Raw genomic sequence first — 25,442 nt, 5'->3', positions numbered from 1 at the left:
CCAAATTTAACATTCATAAGCAGGAAACAATTCCAGAGGAGCAGGGATCATCGAGCTCAGGGGAGCTAGAGATGAGACTCAATCCTGTCTCAGTTTCTGGTCGGTTGAGTTTTTAAGCCACACTCATAATGAATTACTAGTATTGTTTGTCACGTACAGTCCATCTTCATGATTCACTGATTCTATAATTGCAAGTTTGCCTCCTTGCTCAAATTTATTTATAAGCCCAAATTCAATACTTGCCAAACTTCCATGCTCATTCACAGACATGTGCAGAGGAATGAAAAATTTGAGTCATCCCCTATACACACATCTACCTCAGGCCAAACAAGATGATGCTCTACCATCTTGTTTCATGTCTCTTACTGTAAACAAGTGTACTTTTTCTGCTATCTAGTTAGTGCAACATTGTTTACATCTTTGTACTTTTTGCTGGTGATTTTGCTGCTTAAAATGGCCCCCAGGGGTAGCACTGCAGGGCCATCTAGCTTCCCAATACAAGAAGGCAATATGTACCTTACAGAGAGACTATATGTATTAGGTAAATGTATTCAGGCGTACGTTATAGTGCTGTTGGCTGTGAGCTAAATGGTAGTGAATCCAAAACACATATCAAATAAGGTGTCTTTAAAGAGAAGCACACTTAAAACAAGGTTATATATTGACTGGTTGATGAAAATGTTGTGACGAGGCTGGGGGGGAACCTAAGCTTGTGTCACCCCTAGCAGTGGGATAACTCCATATTCTCTGTGGAAGTTGTGGTTCAGTATTTAAGTCTGTGCCCATGGTGACTTTATAGAACATAATCGCCATGGATAATGAGAAGGAATTGTATTTATATGAAACCATAAATAAAATGCTTCTGTGGGAAAATACTACAAGTAAACTTGCAAGTGAGAACAAGTCTTCTCTTTTAGGGGTGCTGTTCATAATTTTTCGGTCAGCATCACTCACCATGAATCACAGTTAATTGAGAACTGTTCATTTTTTGCATTCACATTATAATTTATCTTCTGCATCTTCTTGAAATAACTGAAATTTCTTGCTTTGATTTTCTTTAATTTTACCATTTGCATGTATCTACATTTTCTGTATTTCCCAATAGCTGTATAAAATCATTTGTGAAAGCAGACATGAACTAAATAAGTAAGTGACCCCCTCAGGCAGCTGCCCACACTGATAATCGTCTCATGCATTAGAATGCCCTTCAGAAAGCCAAAATTATATTTCTGAGACTTGTTGAAATGTTAAAGAACACAGAACATGGTCATGTGCATGGCAGATGTGCCCTGAAAACTGTGAATAGTAATGTATAGGGCAGCATGGCTTTATAATATCATATTGAGAAATTCATGAAGCGCCCCCTCTACAGAGAGTAAGTCATGGTGATACATGTATATTTATATTTATTCTGAGTGTGAGTATGTGTGTGCATATGTGTGTGCATGTGTGCACGTGTGTAGTTGCATACATAGGTGTGTGCCTCTGTTCAGTATACCTGTAGTGAAAATGAATGAAATCTGCTTTTTAACACCATTTCTCATGTTTCATTTCCCTTTGCTTGTTTGCATCTAGAATAGGCCATTTCTTTGGGACTTTTTGGTTTCTCCAGACCTTCCATATAAAGATAAAATGCTTTATCTTTTTTTTCTTAGCTATTTCTCTTATATTATTTTTTTATCATGTTATGTTAGTCTCCATACAATACATCATTAGTTTTTGATGTAGTGTTCCATGATACATTGTTTGTGTATAACACCCAGTGCTCCATGCAATCCATGCCCTCCTTAATACCCATCACCAGGTTCCCCCCACTCCTTTCGCCTTGAGAACCCTCAGGTTGTTTCTCCAAGTCCACAGTCTCTCATGGTTCGCCTCTCCCTCTGATTCCCCCTGCTTCATTTTTCCCTTCCTTCTCCTAATGTCCTCCATGTTACTCCTTATGTTCCACAAATAAACAAAACCATATGATAATTGACGCTCTCTGCTTGACTTATTTCACTCAGCATAATCTCCTCCAGTCCCCTCCATGTTGATGCAAAATTTGAGTATTCATCCTTTCTGATGGAGGCATAATACTCCAGTGTATATATGGACTACATCTTCTTTATCCATTTGTCTGCCGAGGGGCATCTCAGCTCTTTCCACAGTTTGGCTATTGTGGACATTGCTGCTGTGAACATTGAGGCTCTTATATTAGTTTTAAACATCCCTGACCCTAGCCCTTTTCTGATGGGTCAACCAGGTAAGTGGTAGATCACAGAGAAATGTGTGCAGCCAGTCACTGACCCAGGTTAGTGCTGCCTTTACCTGTGCACGTGTGCATGGGATGTTTCCGCATTCTGTTAGTGGACACAGTAGGAACAATGTGTGCTAAGATGTTTGGTGTGAACATTCAGCTGTGGAAGACAGCAGCACTCACTTGTCTATGCAAATGCTGAACTCATAATGAGGCATGTTTCCTGAGTCCTTTGCTGTCAACAAATAAATACCACATTTTCAAAGTTGGAGGGAAAGTCTTTAATCCAGTTGTTAGTGAAACTATAGTGATTGTTAGTGAAATTATAGTGAATAGAGATAGCACCCAGACTAAATACAATGCTGAGACCTGCTGTTATAATAACCCTTTCCACTTAATGTTCAAGGACCTAAATTCTCCTTTTAAAAAAAGGGCTTAAAATCCTATTTAGAGCTCATGCATGACCTTTATTATGATATCATTACATAAATGAGAAAATTGATTCTCTTTGTCGACATGAGAAAATTATTTCTCCTTTATTTTCCTTTCAAAGATACTAAGACAATTGACTATGGAATCATATTTCTACTTGTAATTTCAGGGAATAATAAAAACATATATGGGCACATGAATTCTATTGGGGGCAATTATGTGTGGCACCCCAAAAATAAGGTTAAATCCTAAAATGAGAGTGATTAAAATTGAAATATTTTTGGGATAAGGTTCAAATTGCATCCATGAACAAATGCACAGTAAGTCCTTTCATGTGTAATCCAACAACAGTCTTTGTTGGACCTCGTCACTATGTGCACTTTTTCTAAAGGCAACTAAAAATATAATATAGGGTTTGTTTTAAAAGATGAGGTATTAAAATTATACTTCTTTATAAATGTGATTTTTTTTTTAAGATTTTATTTATTTATTTGACAGGCAGAGATCACAGTAGGCAGAGAGGCAGGCAGAGAGATAGAGGGAGAAGCAAACTCCCTGCTGAGCAGAGAGCCCGATATGGGGTTCGATCCCTGGACCCTGGGATCATGACCTGAGCTGAAGGCAGAGGCTTTAACCCACTGAGCCACCCAGGCGCCCCTATAAATGTGATTTTTAAATGTAAAAGAAATATGTCTGATGGAGAGGAAAAATATTAATTGATGATAATATACTAAGGCACCTTAACACTCTTAGGTTGCCTTTTGTGAATTTCAAAAATGTTTGGACAACTGGAGAAAAACAGAATTTTTCATGGTTTGGGTCTTTGAATTTGCAACTATGTCTTTGGATTTGCAAATATCACACAGGGAGAAGTAAAATCTTTCAAATCATTTATTCCAACCAAATACGGTTATGCAATATTTGTTTTTAGAAACTTAATCTCACATAAGACTGGGAAACATAGAAAGTTGTGAGATTTAGAGAATATTATGCTTTATTTTCTCCTTGACTAACAACAGTTCTTATCTTCTAACAACTGCCATTTTATTACTTACTCAAATCAGCAGGGACATTTCATTTGCATTTTGGATTTTGAGACTCAAAGGCGAGATTAGTTGGGTTTTTTTCCTCTACATATATAAATAATACTTCAAACTTTACATCTAGTCAGATTGAATTTATATTATTAAAGCAGCATGTAGAAAAAATGTCAGCCTGTCTACATAATTTAAAATTTCCAACAGAAAATAATGTCACTGGGTAATAATATAGCTGTTGAATGTTACACAAATGGTTACATGATCAAGTGAGAGAATCATAAGGTTTTCTCCTGTTTGCTTGTTTTACTTCTGAATATGATGATATGTCATCATGATTCAAGCCCCAGTGTTTCATAATGTACAGGTGAGGTACTACTGATTGTGTTGAAACTTTGCCTTCCTTCAATTAAAAAAGCAAAGAAAAACAAAAGAAAACAAAAAAACTTGTTAAGAAAAAAAATTGGTTTTAGTAATAGTGAGTTGATTAAAAAATTTTTTTTTGTTCTAACATCTTGTTCTTTTAGGTGCGTATTATAAGGGCTGGCAGAATTAATTAAATAGAGGGCTTGTGATTGTTTTCAGCACACTTTGTGCTTGTCATTCTAAAGCCCTTCTTCCCAGGGGTCCAGCCCACTCACTATCTGAGCACCTCTAGACACTGGCATGTGCTCCCAGATCTTCCAACCTCCTCTTCCTTCCCCTTAGTACCTGTGTTGTACCCTTGGCTTCAGGACTTCAGAATCCCTCCCTACAATGAGTCTAGTACTGTAGGATATGCTGCCTCAATGAGTAGATAGACACCGACACATCGTTTTCAAAATCTGCCCACACCTCCTATTCACGTTTTTCTGTTTCATTTTGTCTTTGTTTTGATTCCTTTTGATTTTTTAAAATCAATCCCACAGCACAGTTTTTTTGTTTTGTTTTGTTTTGATAACAAAGACCTTTAAAAAATACCTCGTTGGTGGCAGGGGGGCACCTGGGTGGCTCAGTCAGTTAAGCACCCAACTCTTGGTCTCAACTCAACTCAGGTCTTGGTCTCAGGTTTCTGAGTTCAACCCCTGTGTTGGGCTCTATGTCAGGTGTGGAGCCTACTTAAAACAAAAACAAAAACAAAAACAAAAACTAAACAAAAACACCTGTGGGGTGCTGTGGTTTTGTTTTATTATAAGGTTACCAATAATTTTATTTTCACACAGGAGACAGAAGATACTTTGAAATCATATGTTAGGTGATGTATAGGTGATAGTCAAATCCAATATATATATTTTGAAGCAGATCCTTTGTTTCCATTGCTATTTCCTTTTTAAACAGTATTTCCTAATTTTTAAATAAGCTTAGTGTTTGACTTTGACTTCACTACAATGGCCCATGTTTCCAAGAGCCTTGATGAAGGGAAAGAGAAATATAGAAGTATTCTTACCACAGAAAATACTTGGTTTTAATAGTTATCTAGAAATAAACCATCATTCAATTTTAAAATTTGATAATTTAAAAATCAAAGCAAGCTGCATTAGAATGATTTAGATGATTTTTTTTTCAAGAAAGCACAATATCTTTGGGGACTAGGATTACAGTTTTAAAAATGAAAATTGTCAGTTTAGAAGTCTTAGCAGTCTTTCAGTGACCTCACATTTTCACCCAGGGTCTCCATCCATGGTGTCCTGGTGTTCTCAAATGCGCTGTTCAGACCATCTCCTCTCTTCTTTGTGTTCTCTTTGACCCGTGGAAGTCAAAATTTGCCCCTTAGACCTGCCTGCCAGGAAGGCTGACTTTGTAAATGCTCACTACTTTGTATCTATGGCTTGTTTCTTTCATCACACTTGTAATTTTTTTTTTCTTAGATCAGAAGTTGCAAAGTATTGTAGTTACAGGGCCTCATGCATATATCTTGTTTGTCCCATTCAGTCCATAGTTTATCTTTAAAATCTAGGCCAATCTAGAACTAAGACATTTCTCATAAAATTAGGATATAAGAAGACTATATTCCATTATGGCAAGAATTTGCTTCGTAGAATGTATTTGATTCTCAGTTTGTCCCCTAGCACATCAGGATCGCCTCACTCATTTACTCATTATGTGGTCGATCCCTGTAGAGGTCTGGACTTGTACCCACTGAAAACAGGAATACATGAGACAACTCATTTTCTTTATCCATCCTGAAACTATTTCTCCACGAAAGAATGCCATTTAAAAACTAACAAAACAGGGGGCGCCTGGGTGGCTCAGTTGGTTGGACGACTGCCTTCGGCTCAGGTCATGATCCTGGAGTCCCGGGATCGAGTCCCACATCGGGCTCCCAGCTCCATGGGGAGTCTGCTTCTCCCTCTGATTTTCTCCTCGCTCATGTTCTCTCTCACTGTCTCTCTCTCAAATAAATAAATAAAATCTTAAAAAAAAAAAACTAACAAAACATATCTCTAAAATAAAAAAAGAAAGAAAAGCCTCTGACGCATAGACGCAGAGAGATTATGTTGATTGATAACATTTATTTATTCATGATTTCAATGCAGTGATTAAGGAAGAAAAGTGTTAGATGCAAACACAACAAGAAGGGTACCTTATTCTGATGTGGGATGGAGCATGCTTTGCTGGGGATAGTTTAGGGGAAGGGATGCTGAGTAAGTGGAAATGTAACTCATGAGGAGGGCTCCAGCTAAAGCTTCACTTCTAGAGGCTCTGGATGTAGGAAGACACTGTGCAGGGAATGCCCAACTGGTCAAAGAAAATAACAATGACTCTCGGTGGAGAGCAACACTGAATGAAGCTAGATACACAGGCCAAAGGCCCAATCATGGTCTTGTGTGCCGTAATAAGTTTTGCCATTGTTTGAATCCCAAAGGAAAAGATCTGGTCGTCTTGCCAACACCCACCACTCAGTGGCCTTCAGCAACTGAGGCAACTCGAGCTCTCTCCCTCCTCCAATGCATAGAGCACCACTGTCTCTGATGTCCCATCCTCAAACTTTCATCGTGTTATTCATCTCTCCTAAGTGGTTTTTGACTTTAAAATAAAGATGCTAACTTCCACATACAATTTAAATTCTAGCTTGTCCATAACTTAATCCATCAAGGTTTTGGGTTTTTGTTGTTGTTGTTGTTGTTTGTTTGTTTGTTTGTTTGTTTTTAAGGGAGGAACAATAGATGCATTCTCTCCACAGGAGCTGAGATGCTAATGATCATAAATTGGTTCAAATGTGCTTCACACTGAGTTAGGGCCTTCTGTTTTTCACCCAAAGCAAGGACCGTGATGTTGGAAATTTCAGCTTTCACAAGAACTCGTATGGAAGGTTTAGAAGCGTTCTTTAGAAATGCGTCAGGTCTGTGGCCGTAGGCAGCTGCCTACTCTCCTTTGTGTAACAGAAGGCTGAGCTTGTGCTAGAACACTTCTGGTGTGCTGTTGATGGAACGAGGATTGACGGCTTTTATTTTATTTTATTTTCAGCTCACTCCAGTTGGCACCACGATATTTACAGGATTTTCAGGAGACAATGGAGCTACAGACATAGATGATGGACCAAATGGACAGATAGAATACGTTATCCAGTATAACCCTGATGATCCGGTATGTTAGTATCTACTTGTTATGTGGCATAACCATGAGGAGTAAAAACAGTGCTTACCCCAGCAGATCCTTACTATGTTTTTCTGTTACTTGACTCCTTGAACTACATTAGTAGTCATTCAGCTGTTAAAAATTATCTCAAAATCATGATCTTTTAACTAATTGTGTTATACTTTTAAAAAGCACTTTGAAAACTTCTGGGTGGGTTTTGTAGATAAACACTTAAAATGATTTATAGGTACAATATGCCATTTTCATGACATTTCCATTGTGCTTGTGGACTCTTAAGCATTCCAAATAAATCATCAGAGGTGGTGTAACTAGTGTGATGTATATGTTTTATGGTGCATGCCAGGGAATACCACACCACCACTGTCTACCAGGGAAGCCTTAGGTAGTAGAGAAGAGAACAAAGCCTTTAGCTGTGCCCTTCTTTTTTTTTCTTTCTTTAAGATTTTATTTATTTATTTATTTATTTATTTATTTGTTTGAGAGAGAGAGAGAGAGAGAGAAAGCATAAGCAGGGGAAAGAGCAGGCAGAGGCAGAGGGAGATATAGACTCCCCGTGGAGCAGGGAGCCCGATGTGGGACTCGATGCCAGGACCCTGGGATCATGACCTGAGCTGAAGGCAGACACTCACTAACTGAGCCCCACCTTTTTTTTTTTTTTTTTATATTATTTATTTTTGATTAGAACATAGGATTTCTTTTTTTTTTTTTAAGGCTGTGAAATTATTTCTTTCACACTGCTAAGATCAAAATGGTTTTGTTGCAGCCTGAGCAAGAAGCCGTCCCTTCCTCCTTCCCCCAGAAAGCTTCTCAGGGTGCCATTGGTGCCCCAAAGCATTCTTTTGAAATCACTTCTTTAGTGAATTTTCTTTTTTCTTTTTTTTTTCCCTCAGACAACACTTTATTGAGAAAACATTAACCATAAGTTCATTTGATTTTCATTTCTTTTTTTTTTTTTTTTTTTTTTAGCATATAATGTGTTATTTGCCGCAAGGGTACAGGTCTGTGAATCCTCAGGCTTACACACTTCACAGCACACAAGAACACATACCCTCCCCAATGTCTATAACCCAACCACCTGCTCCGTACCCTCCTCCCCCAGCAGCCCTCAGTTTGTTTTGCGAGATTAAGAGTCTCTTATGATTTCTCTCCCTCCCAATCCCATCTTGTTTCATTTTTTCCTTCCCAACCTTCCAAGCCCATTGTATATGTGTGTGTGTGTGTGTGTGTGTATACCATATCTTCTTTAGCCATTCATCTGCTGATGGACATCTAGGTTCTTTCCATTGTTTGGCTATTGTAGACATTGCTGCTATAAACATTCGGGTGCACATGCCCCTTCGGATCACTACATTTGTAATGGATTATTTGTTCTTTGGGTGTTGAGTTTGATAAGTTCTTTATAGATTTTGGATACTAGTACTTTATCTGTTATGTCATTTACAAATATCTTATAAGAACATATTATGAGCAACTATACACCAGCAAATTTGATGATCTGACAGAAATGGGTGCATTCTTAGAGATGTATTAACTATCAAAATGGAACCAGGAAGAAATAGAAAACCTGAACAGACCCATAACCACTAAGGATATTGAAGCAGTCATCAAAGATCTCCCAACAAACAAGAACCCAGGGTCAGACGGCTTCCCAGGAGAATTCTACCAAACATTAAAAAAAGAATTAACACCTATTATCTTGAAACTGTTCCAAAACATAGAAATGGAAAGAAAACTTCCAAACTCATTTTCTGAGACCAGCATTACCTTGATCCCAAAACCAAAGATCCCATCAAAAAAGAGAATTACAGAACAATATCCTTAATGAATGCAGATGCGAAAATTCTCACCAAAATACTAGCCAATAGGATCCAAAGTACATTAAAAGGATTATTCAACATGACCAAGTGGGATATATCCCAGGACTGCAAGGTTGGTTCGACCTCTGCAAATCAATCAATGTGATACAACTACAACACATTAATAAAAGAAGGAGCAAGAGCCATATGATACTCTCAATAGATGCTGAAAAAACATTTGACAAAGTACAGCATCCTTTTCTGATCAAAACTCTTCAAAGTGTAGGGATAGAGGGTACATACCCCAATATCATCAAAGCCATCTACAAAAAGCACACAGCAAGTATCATTCTCAATGGAGAAAAACTGAGAGCTTTTCCGCTAAGTTCAGGAACACAGCAGGAATGTCCATTATCACCACTGCTATTCAACATACTACTAGAAGTCCTAGCCTCAGCAATAAGACAACAAAAAGAAATTAAAGGCATCCAAATCAGAAAAAAAGAAGTCAAACTCTCACTCTTTGCAGATGATATGATACATTATGTGGAAAACCCAAAAGACTCACTCCAAAATGTAGAACTTGTATAGGAATTCAGTAAAGTGTCAGGATATAAAATCAATGCATAGAAATCAGTTGCATTTCTATACACCAACAGCAAGACAGAAGAAAGAGAAATTAAGGAGTCAATCCCATTTACAATTGCATCCAAAACTGTAAAATACCTAGGAATAAACCTAACCAAAGAGGCAAAGAATCTGTACTCAGAAAACTATAAAGTATTTATGAAAGAAATTGAGGAAGACACAAAGAAATGGAAAAATGTTCCATGCTCATGGACTGGAAAAAAAGTATTATGAAAATGTCTATGCCACCTAAAGCAATCTACACGTTTAATGCAATCCCTATCAAAATCCCATCAATTTTTTTTCAAAGAAATGAAACAAATAATTCTAAAATTTATATGGAACCAGAAAAGACCTTGAATAGCCAGAGGAATATTGAAAAAGAAAGCCAAAGTTGGTGGCATCACATTTCCAGACTTCAAGCTCTATTACAAAGTTGTCATCATCAAGACAGTATGGTACTGGCACAAAAACAGACACATAGATCAATGGAACAGAATAGAGAGCCCAGAAATAGACCCTCAACTCTATGGTCAACTAATCTTTGACAAAGCAGGAAAGAATGTTCAATGGAAAAAAACACAGTCTCTTTAACAAATGATGTTGGGAAAACTGGACAGCCACATGCATAAAAATGAAACTGGACCATTTCCTTACATGAAAATAGACTCAAAATGGATGAAGGACTTCATTGTGAGAAAGAAATCCATCAAAATCCTTGAGGAGAACACAGGCAGCAACCTCTTCGACCTCCGCTGCAGCAAATTCTTCCCAGAAATAGCGCCCAAGGCAAAGGACACAAGGGCAAAAATGAACTATTGGGACTTCATCAAGCTCAAAAGCTTTTGCAGAGCAAAGGAAACAGTTAACAAAACCAAAAGACAACTGACAAGAGTGGGAGAAGATATTGACAAATGACATATGAGATAAAGGGCTAGTATCCAAAATCCTCAAATAGCTTATCAAACTCAACACCCAAAGAATGAATAATCCAATCAAGAAATGGTTAGAGGACATGAACAGTCATTTCTGTAAAGAAGATATCCAGATGGCCAATAGACACATGAAAAAGTGCTCCACATCACTCGGCATTAGGGAAATACAAATCAAAACCTCAATATGATACCACCTCACACCAGTCAGAATGGCTAAAATTAACAAGTCAGAAAATGACAGATGCTGGTGTGGAAAAGGGCCTCCATTTTTTTATTGCACCTCGTTAATGGCTTTTTAAATTTCATCTTGGTGGATTTTAGTTCTTTTATTTCTCCAGAATGGGCTTTTATTTCTCTAGACAGGGTTTATTTAATATCTTCCCTGCCTTTTTCAAGCCTCGCTAGCACATTAAGAATCATCATTCTGAACTCTAGATCTGACATATTACCAATGTCTGTATTGATTAGGTCCCTATCTTTCAGTACTGCCTCTTGTTCTTTTTTTCTGTGGTAAGTTTTTCTGCCTTATCATTTTATCCAGATGAGATATATGAATAAGAGAATAAAATACTAAAAGGGTGGCAAAGGCCCCAGAAAGTATATGCTAACCAAATCAGAAGAGACCCCAAATTGGAAGGAGAAGGTAGGGGGTAAAAAGGGGGTAAAAAAAAAAAAGGAGGGTAAAATTTTTTTTTAAAAATTAAAATATATATATATATATACTTAAAATATATATATTAAAAGTGTATATATATATATGAATAGAACAGAGCACCAACTTGATTCGGGGAGTATTTTCGTCTTTTAGAAGAAACTACCTCCCAAAAGTTTAAAGAAAGAAAATTTTATATATATACAAATATAAGGGTAAACATGATGCAGGGATGGAATATGACTATAAAGCTGAAAATTAAAAAATTAAAATTTTAAGAAAAGAATTGATAAGATAAATTGGTTGGAAAAAGAAAGAAAGTGGAGAGAATGTGCTCAGGTTGGAGAGCAGAGCAAAGCCCTCTGCTAGATTTAGGGTATATTTTGATCTATAAGAAGAAATTGTATCTTAAGATTTTTTTAGAAGAAATAACCCTATATACAAAAAATTCAGTTAGATATACAAATTAGTATAATAAAATTAAAGTTAGATACAATGAAAGATAAAATATGACTATAATAATGAAGGTTTAAAAAGATTTTTTTAGAAAGGTATTTTTAAGATAAACTAGTTAAAAAACGTTAAAAGGGGAAAAAGGAAAAGTTTTAAAAAATTAGAATAAGAAAAATATAAAATTTAAAAAATTTAATTACTTCGTGAGACTAAAGAATCTTGGGGAGAAAGCCATGCATCCCATGCCTTGCTTTCCCCTCCTCTGGAATTCCTCTATTCTCCATGATCAGTGAGCTTGGTCTTGACTGGATATTCTTGCTGATCTTCTGGGATGAGGCCTGTTCCTAGGATTCTTAAATGTGTTTGCCTGAGGTGGAATTGCACCACCCTTGCTAGGGGCCAGGCCAAGTAATCTGCTCAGGCTGGCTCTTAGGCGCTTTTGTTCCCTGAATGCTTTTCATAGAGCTCTGGAGGACGGGAATGAAAATGGCGGCCTCTCAGTCTCCAGCCTGGAGGAGCCAAGAGCTCAGGACCCTGCTCCTCAGTGTGCCCTTGGAGAAAAACAGTCAGTCCCTCCCAACTCCCTGGTCTCTGGCCCCACTCCGAGCTAACCCTGCCTGTGACCCAGCATTTCTGTCTCTGGTGTACAACCCTGTTTGGAGTCTGAAACCCAGCAGATTCCTGCTTCACATTCCCAGAGGAGGAAGGTGAATCTCCACGGATCTACCACTTGTGGGTCTCTGCTCAAAGAGCAGTGTCTTGACTGTGCCATGGATGATGGTTTAAGGTAACCCTGAGCTAATAGCCCCCTGCTCAGCTCCGTCTCTGCAGCCAGCTTCCCCACTCCTATATCTGCGAGCTTTGCTACACTCAGACACCCCTGGTTTTCTGTGAAGCCACAGGTCCTGAGACCACATTGTCGTCCTGAGCCCGCAAGGGCTCCACCCCTGCTTCATCTCTGGAGCAATGTCCCTCAGTGGAACAGACTTCTAAAACTTCAGTTTTTGTGCTCCGCTGCTCCACTGCTTGCCAAGAGCTGGCCCCTGCCACCGCAGTCTGTCTTCCCATATATCTGCTTGGATTCACCTCTCCACATGTCCTACCTTTCAGAAAGTGGTCAATTTTTTTGTTTCTAGAATTGCTGCTCTTCTTCTTTTTGATCTCCTCTTGGGTTTGTAGGTGTTCAGAATGGTTTGATATTTATCTAACTGAACTCCTGCGACCTGATGTCATCTTACTCTGCTACTCCTCTGCCATTTTGATTCTCCCTCTTAAGTGAATTTTCTAAGTGAATACTCCTCCTATATGTTTCATATAAGGAAAATAGAAAGAGGTGAAGCTAATAGTCTGTATTTTTTTTTAATTATGTGTTTGTTATATAAGCTTTAAACAAAGAAACATAAACATTTAGCTTGCAGAGACTGAGAAGGGCCTATAGGAACCACCTCACACACATAGTGTGAGAACTAAGTGAATCGTGAATGTTCTCATCTTCTGGCAGATCAGTTCATGAGAGGGAGAGAATTTGTCTCAGGAGAGTGGCTGGCTGGTGTGAGCAGGGCCTCCGAGCTGTAGACTCAAGAGTCTTTCTAGAGCACACGGGCTCCTCTTCTTCTCTGCTGTGTTCTAATAAAACAGTTCAGTTTTTATGGTAAAATTTTCAAAATAGGGAACAAAAATGAAAAGGGAAAAGAAAAGCCCCTGGACACAGCAGAACCTATGAAGGATTTGGAGATGTTTTTGTTGGTTCTATGTGTCTTTTCCCCTAAGTGTGTTCCCACGTGCTTGTAGGTAGAGACAGTGGAGAAAAGGAAAAAAAAATAAAAGAAAGAAAAAGAAAAGACAGGGAAGTAAGAGGATATGACAGAAAAGGACCATAAATAGAAAGGGTTGCTCAAGAAATTGAGTAAAAAAGATCAAAGAAGGAGCAGAAGACAAAACGACAAGAGAAATACTTTTCCTTAAAAAGCAGAAACAGACGGCTGACCACACATTTGATTTCTGGACTTTCTTCCTTAATCCTTATTTTTTAAAAGAATTCATTGTCTATGCATCCCATGTTTCTAGCTTACATTTTATGAAGGTTGTTTCCTAATTTTTACTCTTCAATCTATAAAAATGAAACTCCCAGCAACTATAGAACAGCCTGGCCATGTATTTTAGGGAAACATTTATTGCCTTTCCCTAAAAACCAACCTATCCAAGCTATAGATGTAGTGTGAGATAAACATGCATTACTTAGGAACGATCTTTTAGGAGTTTTATGAGGCTGGAAATCCTTGTCACCTGTGCAGGAATTCCTTCTGAAGGCTTCCTCCTTTCAGGGATTTGTGGACTAGGCATGAAACATAATATGTGCCTTTACTGCCTAGAGACTGGAGAAGCTGATCGGCCACATGTAGTTTCCAAATTACAGAAAAAGAAAAATGTGCTCTAGCAAGCTAGCAGTTCTGTGGAATAAGTAATGACATCCTCTGGGTATGTGCCTAATTCAATGAGGCAAAAGAATAAGGCACCACGAGAGCACCTAACTTGGGGTTTATTGCAGGAAGAGGGGAGCCTGCCCAAGCCACATCCTTGCAGAGAGAACCCATCTTTAGCCATTGTGGAAATTTCCTGTAAACCTCAGTTACCTACTGATGTTTGTTCCTGCCACTATTCAGTTGCTAGTAACTATGCTTCTATTAATAACACTATAATATTCACCTACTAACTTCTTAATTTCAAAATGAAATTGTGTGTGGGGCAAACATATTTAACCTGAAAATGTGGCCACCTCTGGCATCTATCACCACAATTAAGATTTCTTTCAAATGAGTCCCACAGTGTATGGATGGGTGAAATTGCAGATTGATCTGTTCTACTTAAAAATCTCAGGATGTTTGTTTCTTTTTGCTTGTTTGTTTTCCAACTGATGCTGCATTATTCATTAGCAGGAATCACAAATTAATGACCTTGATTTCCATTCCACTAAAGACATTTTGTTTGGCCACAGATTAATTTAAATACTTTATTTGTATTTACATACTTGAGAGAGAGACAGAGCCTAAGCAAGAGGGGCAGAGAGAGAAGGAGGGAGGGAATCTCAAGTAGACTCCATGCTGAGCACAGAACCCAACGTTGGGTTCAGTCTCCTGACCTGATCCAAAAGATTATGACCTGTGCCAAAATCAAGAGTCAGACGTTTAACCAACTGAGCCACCAAGGTGCCTTTGGCCACAATTTAAATCACTTTGAGATGATCTCTCAAAAAAATCATGAAATTTCACACTCACATCTAGATTTCCCCTCTATCTTAAGAAATGGAAATATGGTGACTTGGGTCCTGATTTCCAAATAAACCTGTCTAATGTACCTAGTGTTTTTGTTGCTGTTGTTAATTTTTTTGTTTTTGTTTTTTCAGCTGGTATAATCCTCACATCTAAATGTCCCACATGTTTAGACTTTGCCTGTCTTTGCTGAGTTTTCCTGTGGTCTCACCTGCAGTGAGCATATTATTTACATCTCTGAGCACAGTGTTCAAACAGCTGCTTTAAAAATCCCTCTTTGCTTGTCCTATCATTGGTCTTCCCTGATTTTAGCTCCTGAAATGGAATCTCATTTCCTGGTTCATCATGGGTCCGGTTGTTTTAAACTCCCTCCTGGACCTTGTGAAGGTTATGTTGTGGAGACACTCTTACTTCTATTATATTCCTCAGAGAAGATTGGTCTATATGTTTGTTTTTAATGTACCAGACAACATCATTGAGCTTACATTAAAAACCCTTGGGTGCAGCTTGAATCTCAGTTCCGTATACTTTCTTAGTGAACCTTTTCTAGTCTGCTTCATATAAGTGCACTCTAGAGGTCATTTACAGACTTGGACACAGCTTACACATCACATTCATTCTCTCCCTTCCTGGCTTTGTCCTTTCTCCAGCCCCCTGTCAGCCTCCATCAGCATGGGTTGTCCCATAGTCTATCCCCTGACTCTTCAACCCAGATCTGTTTTCTATCAGAATTTTGACAGCCCCTTGAAGAGCTAACTAATGCCAAATAGCCAACTTAGCCACGTCATCTCTTTTTTCAAGTGATATTTGCTTGGGTTATCTCTCTCAGGGTGCCTGGTATTTGTTGTTGTTGTTGTTGTTGTTGTTGTTGTTTGTTTTGCATTTTTTCCAGAGTTTATAGGTTATGCATGGAAAGACCAAGTCAAGTAGGAGATCATCAACCATATAAAAGCAGAACAATTAATTCCCAATCAGTTTCTTTCTTCAGGATATCTTTAGAAGACTAATATGCATACTTCTTTTTCCTTCTGAGCTGTTCTGGCTCTCCTGAGTATTAGGCAGCAGCAACAATGATATAACCATTTCAAAATTTTAGCAACAACAGAAGTACAGCATTCATTTCATCGATGGCTGGGGATCTTCAGTGATGAGCTATCAGCTCATTAGCCTCTGGCACTACTCTAAAACCAGAAACACTGACATTTCAAATCTGTATCAGGCTGTTTGCTCCTTAAGGAAAGGAGAATTGGAGAAACTGTTGAAATGTTGTCTATTTATCTCTGTATTTTAAAAAAGAGGATAAGTTTCTAATAAGAACATATATGAGTATTTCCTCATGTCTGTGTGTTCCAAAATATCAGAGAACTAAAAATATAGTATCACTTGAAATTATTATGTTGAAGACTTGGCAAATGTAGCAGATGTCATTGCCTTTACTATATGCCATCACTGATCCTCAATACAAGTTTTGGGGTTAACATGATGGGTTAGTTACCTATTTTTAATTTTTTTTAAGTTTTATTTATTTATTTGACAGAGAAAGAGAGATCACAAGCAGGCAGGGAGGCAGGCAGAGAGAAAGGAGGGGAAGCAGGCTCCCCACTGAGCAGGGAGCCCAATGCGGGGCTCAATCTTAGGACCTTGAGATCATGACCTGAGCCGCAGGCAGAGACTTTACCCACTGAGCCACCCAGTAGCCCCATTAGTTACCCATTATTACCACGTAATAATCCATCACAAATTTAGCATCTTAAAACAAAACACACTGATTTTCACAGTTTCGGTGACTTCAGAGCCTAGACTCAGCTTGGCTCTCACAAGGTGGCAATCTGGGTATTGAGCAGATTAGTTCTCCTACAGAGAACTCAACTAAGGAAGAATTTCCTTCCAGTTAAACTCAGACTGCTGTCAGCATTCATTTCTTTATGATTTTAAGACAGAAGGTGTTGGCTTCTCACTGACTGTTGGCCAGAAGCTGCTCCCAGCTCTGACAGGCTGCACTGAGTTCCTTGGCTGTATATCCCCTGAGTTCTGCAAGGAGGGTGCCCAGACCCAGTCTGTTTGCAAGATGGAGTTGTCCATGACACAGTGCAGACACAAGACAGTTCATCACCTATGCTGTATCCTGTTGGTTAGAAGCAAGTCACAGCCCCTGCCACACTCAAGGGGAGGTTTTACATGAAGCCAGGAGATGCCTGTGGGGGGGATGATGTGGGGATGTACAGGGCTCCCTCAGGATTCTGTTACACCCACTCTTCCCTTCAACATTATTGTCATCATTTTTGAATGTCATATAAACAGATACTTTGAATAGTGTTTTTTAACAAACTTACACTAAAGAAAGGGGATGAAGTTTCTATTCTAGTCTTAATACAGGGTAAATTGAACATGATCACTTAAACTATATATTAGCATCTTTGTTACCCTACTTGTATTTCCTTTATGATGTGGAAGAACATTTATATTACATGTGGAATAGAGAAAAATCAGGCATTTGTACTAACCAAAATCATAAAATTTTAATTACCAATGTTGCACACTCATCACTAAAACAAAGCACACTTTTATTTAACCCATGAGCAAAATCTGAATAGTTCAAATTGAGCTTTCTTTTCTTTTTCTTCTTCTTTTTTTCTTGTTTTTTTTTTTTCCTTCTCTTTACTTTTGCCATCATTTTCATTGATTTTTTTCTAAAATAAGGAACGAGTTTAGGGATGAATAGCAGCTGAGCTGATTGACTACATTTAAAACAAAATCATTTATGCTGGTTTCTATATAATTTTTATTTTTTATAAACTTATTTTTATCCCCAGGGGTACAGGTCTTTGAATCACCAGGTTTACACACTTCATGCTGGTTTCTAAAACATTCTGGATCTTTCTCTCTTTGGAGCTATGCCAGAAGTGCACTTTTTTGGGGGGGAGGGCTGGTGGTGGAAGAATGACCTACTCTGGATAATGAGCTGTGAGTACCAAGTACAAAATCGTCCTCCTCCTCCCCTTGCCCTCCTCTCCCCCTCCCCCGACACCAATGTTGAAAAAGGGTATTACATAGAAATCACAGATTGTGATGTTTGAACCTTTCATGATGAAATACATGGTGGTAACAGGGAAATTTTCCAGATACCTGAACTTTGATTTAGAAGTACCCCAGGGCTATTCAAGGGTAACCCTAAAAATATACAAAAAAACTGTCATGAGAAACAAGTTTTGTGGTTATTATCAAAATAACTGGTGAAAACCCCATTGATCAACATGCAGAGTTTTTAAAAACAACGAGAGTATCAGGGCACCTGGATGAGTGAGTCAGTCAGTTAAGCAGTGGACTCTTGGTTTCAGTTCAGGTTATGATCTCTGTGTCCTGGGATAGAGCTGTAGTTGCTTCTGTGCTCCAGGGAAGTTGGCTGGAGGGTCTCTGTCTCTGCCCCTCCGCCATTCTTTCTCTCTCCCTCAGGAAAATAAATTCACCTTTAAAAAATGGTGAGAGTAGTAAGTATGAATCTTATAGGCAATATTTTCAGATGATAAACACGCTCTCTGTAAATTTCAACAGACTAAGTTGCAACATTGCTTTCTCTAATTCATCTTATATTCAAAGGAGTTGATTCTTGATCTTTCCCAATTTGCAGACATCCAATGACACCTTCGAAATTCCCCTCATGTTGTCTGGAAACGTGGTGTTAAGGAAGAGACTCAACTATGAAGATAAGACCCGGTATTTTGTCATCATCCAAGCTAATGTGAGTATTCAGTCTCCCTAGCTTCCCTCTGGGGAACTTATGAAGCAAAGAACTAACCCCAGAATGTACAAGTGCTCTCAGAGTGCTTGGTGTAAATTATGGCCTCACAGGGTAGGCTGCCCACAGCATAATGTGTATGTTATATTCTTCGAGATAAGGAATGGGATAGAAGGGGGCAGGAGGATGGTTTCTACTCACTGTTTCCTTCCCTCTGAATCACTCACACCCACTCTTCAATACTTTGCCTTCAGCTCACAGGGAAATATTTTCTCAAAGTGTGATGCATGGAGCATCAGCAGCAGAATCACCTTGGGAGGATATTAAACAGGCAGATTCTCTGGACCCAACCTCAGACCCTCTGAGTAAAATTTTTAAAGGGTAGAAGTGGAATGCCTGCATGTTTATTAACTCCCCCAGGAGATTCCAGAGTGCACCAAAGGAAGAGAAAAACTGATCAGCAATCATTTCCCCCATGGCTTCCATTTCATTTCACTATTGGTGTCAGCTTCTAGGACCATAACCAGGAATTTATGCACCGCAGGAATGGAACATCAGAAAAATAGTTGCTTACGTAACATGGACTTTTATTATGGTTTTAACAAAATCCCTAGATTCATGTAGATCAAGTGCTGGTTTGACAGCTGACGTATATCACAAAGGACTCCGCTTACTTCTCCCCTTACGTTGTACCCTTTCTGAAGTCTGGTTCTTTTTCCAATGCAATATTTGTCAGGTGCTAGAGAATACCACATCCATAAGCATCATAACTGCATTTCAAGTCTGAGGGTAAGCAGGGGGAAAGGGGGCAAAACTAGGACTCTTCTTCCTTGTCCATGAGGAAACTTGTCCCAAGTCCTCTTCCCTTCTAGCCTGGGATCCCAGGAGGCAGAATAGAGAGATTGAAGGAGACTGTATGTAGCAAAGGGAAGTGAGGTAATCACTTCTGGATTATACCAAGTCCTGGGCGTCTCCTGGAGCTGGACAGGGAGGAGCAGGAGAAGGGGAATAAGAGTTTGTTAACAAGAAGAACAGAACGAGGCTGGTTTTTCAGCAAACAACTGATACTGGCTGGCTACACATGGCTTCTGATATTGACAAAAGTCCATAGTAAGTGACAGGATCACGTTCTGAAAAGGTTATTAGACTCTGAAGCCAGCCTGTGTCTTTAAGGATGCCTAGGCATTGTCCTCCTACTCACATAGCAGAACAGAAAGACAGCAGAGAGGGGCAAAAGGAAAGCATCCCCCATCAGCTCCTCTGAACAAGTTTATATGCAACAAGGCATCACTCAGTGGATGGCCATTTTTGCCCTAAAGATATTTTGCCAGTTAAGTGGGTACGAGAAGAATAAATGAAAGAAGATGGGATTGGGAGGGAGACCAACCATAAGTGACTCTTAATCTCACAAAACAAACTGAGGGTTGCTGGGGGGAGGGGGTTTGGGAGAAGGGGGTGGGATTATGGACGTTGGGGAGGGTATGTGCTTTGGTGAGTGCTATGAAGTGTGTAAACCTGGTGATTCACAGACCTGTATCCCTGGGGATAAAAATATATGTTTATAAAAAATAAAAAATTATATTAAAAAAAAACAAGATATTTTGCCAGTAAGGGCGGGGTGGATTTTGTATGTGTATATTCATATTTAAATACATGATTTATATCTATATATTTATATTAATATTGCTTTATATATTCATAAAACATAAATACATTTACACATATAAAATATATTTATTTTATATAACATATATTATATATAATTTATCTGTTATATATAGTAGGTAGGTAGTAGATACAGATACATAGAATTTTTGAAGCCAAATTTCTGGATTTACATTCAAAATTCTCCAGTTGGTTGTTTTTTGATTCATTGTCTTGGCATCCAGGGGTAGAGACTAAAGCAGAAACGGCAGATATAAGAAAAAGTAAAATCAACTGGCCTCTCAGTAGAATCAGTAGGTATGAGTTCCTCAAAACCCTGAAATATTTCTTTTTTTTTTTTTTTTTTTTTTTTTAAAGATTTTATTTATTAATTTGACAGAGAGAAATCACAAGTAGATGGAGAGGCAGCCAGAGAGAGAGAGAGAGGGAAGCAGGCTCTCCGCTGAGCAGAGCGCCCGATGCGGGACTCGATCCCAGGACTCTGAGATCATGACCTGAGCCGAAGGCAGCGGCTCAACCCACTGAGCCACCCAGGCGCCCCTGAAATATTTCTTTTTAAATATTATTTCCATGTGAGTGAAAATGAGAAGAAAAAATATAGTTTCCCTTGCCTGACTCAGAATCTCTAATAAAATGTAAGAAAGAGTAAGATTGCTTTAGAATGTATTTGAAAATTTGTTTTTATTGTGCTATTTAAAATGAGGTTTTGTTTTTTGTTTTAAGAAACACAAGCTAAACATCTGAGTTGCTATTTAATTTAAAATATTTATAAAGACATCTGGAACAATTTGCATGAAATTTGCTAGACTGTCCATAAGTGCAAGAGGGAGTGTTAATTTTTTAGCATTTCAGGGATAAAATTATGAGATAGAAGGTTATACATGACTCATCAAAAGGAAAGAATGGAATTGGTAAGAAATTAAAGAAAAGGTTAATTTATCTGTAACAATTTTTACCAGAAACATAAATCATAGAGTATAGAATATGGATGTTAAATATAAGAGATTAGAAGCTTTTTGGTGTTTTTAAAGACTTTCAGAGCTATATCCTTTTAATGGTTTTAGGACATACCAAAATTAGGATGCATTATAATTTATCCAAATATACTACCTCTTTTTTGTTTGTTTGTTTTGCATTTTGGCTTGGGAAGATACCCACCCTCATGACTCTTGTGAGAGGCAGTGAGTACAATATTGTGGCAAAAGCATGAATTCTAGAACCACATTGCCTGGATTTAAATTCCAGTGCTGCCATTGACTAGCTTTGTGACTTTGGGCATGTGCTACTTATGTACGGCACTTTAGTGTTTGAAAATGGATAAATGAGGGGCACCTGGGTGGCTCAGTGTGTTAAGCATCTAACTCTTGATTTTAGCTCAGGTCATGATCTCAGGGTTGCGAGAATGAGCCCTGTGTCAGAGGCTGTGCTTAGCAGGGAGTCTGCTTGAGATTCTCTCTCTCTCCTTCTGCCCCTCGCCCTGCACACACACACACACACACACACACACACACTCTCTCTCTCTCTCTCTCAAATAAATAAATAAATAAATATTTAAAAATTGGTAATTTAATAATGGAATTTTTATGAGAAAATATGCATATGTATACATGTATAGGTAGGGCTTTTAATCTTACTAAATAATGCCATATTATTTTCCAAAGTATTACAGCACATCACTCCCTCATAAATGGGAAAGAATCCCTCGTTGTCTCTACATCTTAGATACATAATTTACTTAAAACTGGGGATTGTTGGACCTGAAAAGCTGAATCATCCTTGCTTGAGAACCGGTTGTGGGTCTTCCTCCCAGCTCTGAGTTCAGGGACCTTACCTTTGTGTCCTTGGTATTAGAGCCTAGAGGATGAAAAGTGACAAGTGCTACACATCAGAGCTTCTTCTCTCAGAGAGATGGTTGCTAAACTTGGACTGCTTCATATATACCAACATCTATGTCAGGGAGCAAGAATCCCTGTCCTCTCAGAGGTCCTTTGAGCTGGACAAAGGACCAAATTGACATGAGACAGATTCACAGGAGAAAATAAAATGTAATAGGTGTACCCTATGGGGAATCCACGTAGACATGGGGATTCCAAAGACAGGCTGGATGAGGACTCTGTGTCATCCTGAACTAGAGAGAAGGGTGTGGAGGTCTGGGACTTCAGAGGAAAGGGGTGTACTTCACACGGTCATAAGTAAAGCATATGTCTGATAATGAGATGTTTGCCCTACCATACAGATGGGTCACTCGGATAAAATCGATCTCCATTAATAACCTTTATTCTGGGAAAGACCCCAATTTAAATTCTTCTGTGTGGTTAAGAGAAGGACAAAATTTATCTTGAGCCTGTAGTCTCAGGTGCCTTCAGCTCAAAATATGGCAAAGTTGTATGTTTAGTGGGGAGGTTGTCCTGAACCCCTATATCTGTATAATTTATACTTCTATATTTACATAGAATCATAAAATCCATAGATCATTACATGTTTTTAATTACATTTTTATGTTCTTTGGGGGGTTTTTGTTGTTATTTTGTCAGTAGTGTGTAAATCGATGTGCAGTGTAGATCATGTACATTTAAAACCTACATTATTCTCTTGGAGTCATAAAGAAAGTTGAATTATGAGCAATCAATTTTGATTTTAAAGTAGATGGTATCTAAGAGGGTAGAGGTTTGATGATAAATTACTGAAATTACTCAATTTGGATCTGGTTTTGCTTATGGTACAAAGATTTGATTGATGTGCAAAGGAAACTATTCAAATTTCATGTAATTAGGAAGTTTCTTTTTATCCATGTGGACATGTTGTTTCTCTTAAATAAGCTGGGGGAGTTTTGGGTAGCATAAATAAGAAAATTTGTCACTTCTTTTATTGAGAATATTTGCAGTGTTATTACCCACAGTTCATTTTAAATATGAATATGCAATGAGGAATGATTAATTCTAGAAAACGGAAGGAAAAGAAATCTAAAAAAAAAAGTTCAGAGATGTACCAAGATCAGTGGGTTTTCTTTCTGTTGAAATTTCCAATATAGCCTATACCACAGACTCCCAAATCACAAAGGAATCAAACTCATCTCTCTATACACAGATATTATTCAAAACTAGGTCTCTTTTGTATTAACATTATCCTGAGGGAAATACCAAAGATTCTTCACAAGAAGTCTTGATTCATTGTCAGAAAGAAAAAGCTTACATTTATTTTAGAATCATGGCCAGAGTAAGTTCTAAGTTAACTTTATCAATAACAGGGGAAAGTTAATATTTTCTCAAATCAAATATCTAGAATAGGAACACTGTCTTTCATAATAAGATATTGTAATTCTTAAAAATACTATTTTTTTCTTATCTCTGTCTTTTCTCTTAACACTATGAATATCCAGAACAGTATGTAAAGATTATAATTATAAGGGCTTTGATGTAAAAAAAATCACTTTGTACACTTTTGATATCAACTTGTGTAAACAACTTTTTTAAAAAAGATTTTACTTATTTATTTGACAGACAGAGATCACAAGTAGGCAAAGAAGCAGGCAGGGAGAGAGGAGGAAGCAGGCTCCCTGCTGAGGAGAGAGCCTAATGCAGGACTCCATCCCAGGATCCTGGGATCATGACCTGAGCCGAAGGCAGAGGCTTTAACCCACTGAGTCACCCAGGCGCCCCTGTAAACAACTTTTGATATCACGTTGTGTAAACAACTTTTCAAAACTAACCCTCACTCTGACCTTCCCTCACCTCCACTTCCTACTTATTGTAGAGTAAGTGCTTAACTGTACACCCATTGTTTTTAGCTCTGCCAATTTCTTCGGTGTATTCTGGGAAAGAGGAATGAAATAGGAAAATGATGCTAGGACGTTCCAGTCCTAAACACATGTAAGCATATGAACATGTGTTCTATCTACTAGTATGCTGTTCTATCTACTAGTATGCATAAAAATTAAAGAAAATTAGATAAACGTCTCAAGCAAACAAAAAGCACTTCCAAAAAAAAAAAAAAACAACTCACTTATAAAATGGTTTAGACCTACTCAATCTTGTTGCTTCTTTTTTTTTCTCATTTTCATAAAGGAATCTAACACAAAATCAAGTTACTCTAGGATAAGTTTTAAATTTTCAGTTAGTGATACTCCATCTACCATTTGTGGACAGAAACAAGGCAAACACCTCCCTGGTCTTCAGTAACTGAGTCATGGTCAGAAAACTCAGGGCAACTCTAATTATGCTGCATTTTTTTTTTTTCCTTTCTCTACTACAAATACCTGATAAGGTAATGAGAGAGCCTTTAATATATGTATCTGAGTCAGTCTAGTAGGTGCTTCTAGCCATTTTTTTTAAAGCTACAAATCACTTGAGTACAGAGTACATAAATGTTGGAAGTCTCTATTCTGAGGTTCCTGTGGCTCAACAAGAAATCTGTAGATCAGCATGCCTGTTCCCTACTCACTTTAAAACCAAAATTCATGTAATTTCATAGCATTTGATAGAGTTCACACCATTCCTGGCCCCGCTCCTAAAAACCAATATTTAACTTAATATGCTTCTCAAATAGAAACCAGGTACTGACTGAATAAAGAAATTAGCATTCAACCCATTTGATCAAAAAGTAGTGGGCAATTAAACTACCTTACAGCAAGAAAGCCTTTTGATTGGGATAAAGGGATTGAAGCCTCACTTATCATCTGACAGAGGTGTTTTATTGTCTTAACATTGTTATAGTTTAAATATTTGCAATTTTATAGAAAAAATTGCTTGGTAAAAAGTATGGATTGTGACAATGAATTAGTTATCTCTGAGCTATTTCTAAAAGTAAATATCTTTGAGGTTCTCTATGTTTAAAAAGAAATTAGTTCTTCCTTGCAATGTATGAGTGAAACTTTTTACTTATTTAGTAAATAATTCATTCAAAGACAGCAGGTGTCTCTGCTATCCCAGGATACTTTACAGTATGACTCCGAAGAGCTTTACATTGTGTTGCCATCATCTGGGGCCAGAGGATTGAAGGCTTCGAATAAAGATGCTGAAGATT

At 38.0% G+C, this 25,442-nt stretch overlaps 1 protein-coding gene across 1 annotated transcript in view; it reads left to right on the top strand.

Annotated features, from left to right (window-relative positions):
* Positions 1 to 25,442, top strand: part of PCDH15 (protocadherin related 15) — a 1,700,294-nt gene that overhangs the window by 1,249,658 nt on the left and 425,194 nt on the right. The window contains exons 10-11 of the mRNA XM_082719991.1: positions 7,156 to 7,275; positions 18,648 to 18,758. Of these exons, the coding sequence (XP_082576117.1) occupies positions 7,156 to 7,275; positions 18,648 to 18,758 (231 nt within the window). The remainder of the gene's footprint in view (positions 1 to 7,155; positions 7,276 to 18,647; positions 18,759 to 25,442) is intronic.

Source organism: Mustela nivalis (assembly GCF_964662115.1).
Source record: "Mustela nivalis genome assembly, chromosome: 2".
Classification (NCBI taxonomy): domain Eukaryota; kingdom Metazoa; phylum Chordata; class Mammalia; order Carnivora; family Mustelidae; genus Mustela; species Mustela nivalis.
The sequence above is the reverse complement of the archived record's forward strand: the minus strand, read 5'-3'. Positions and strand labels throughout refer to the sequence as shown.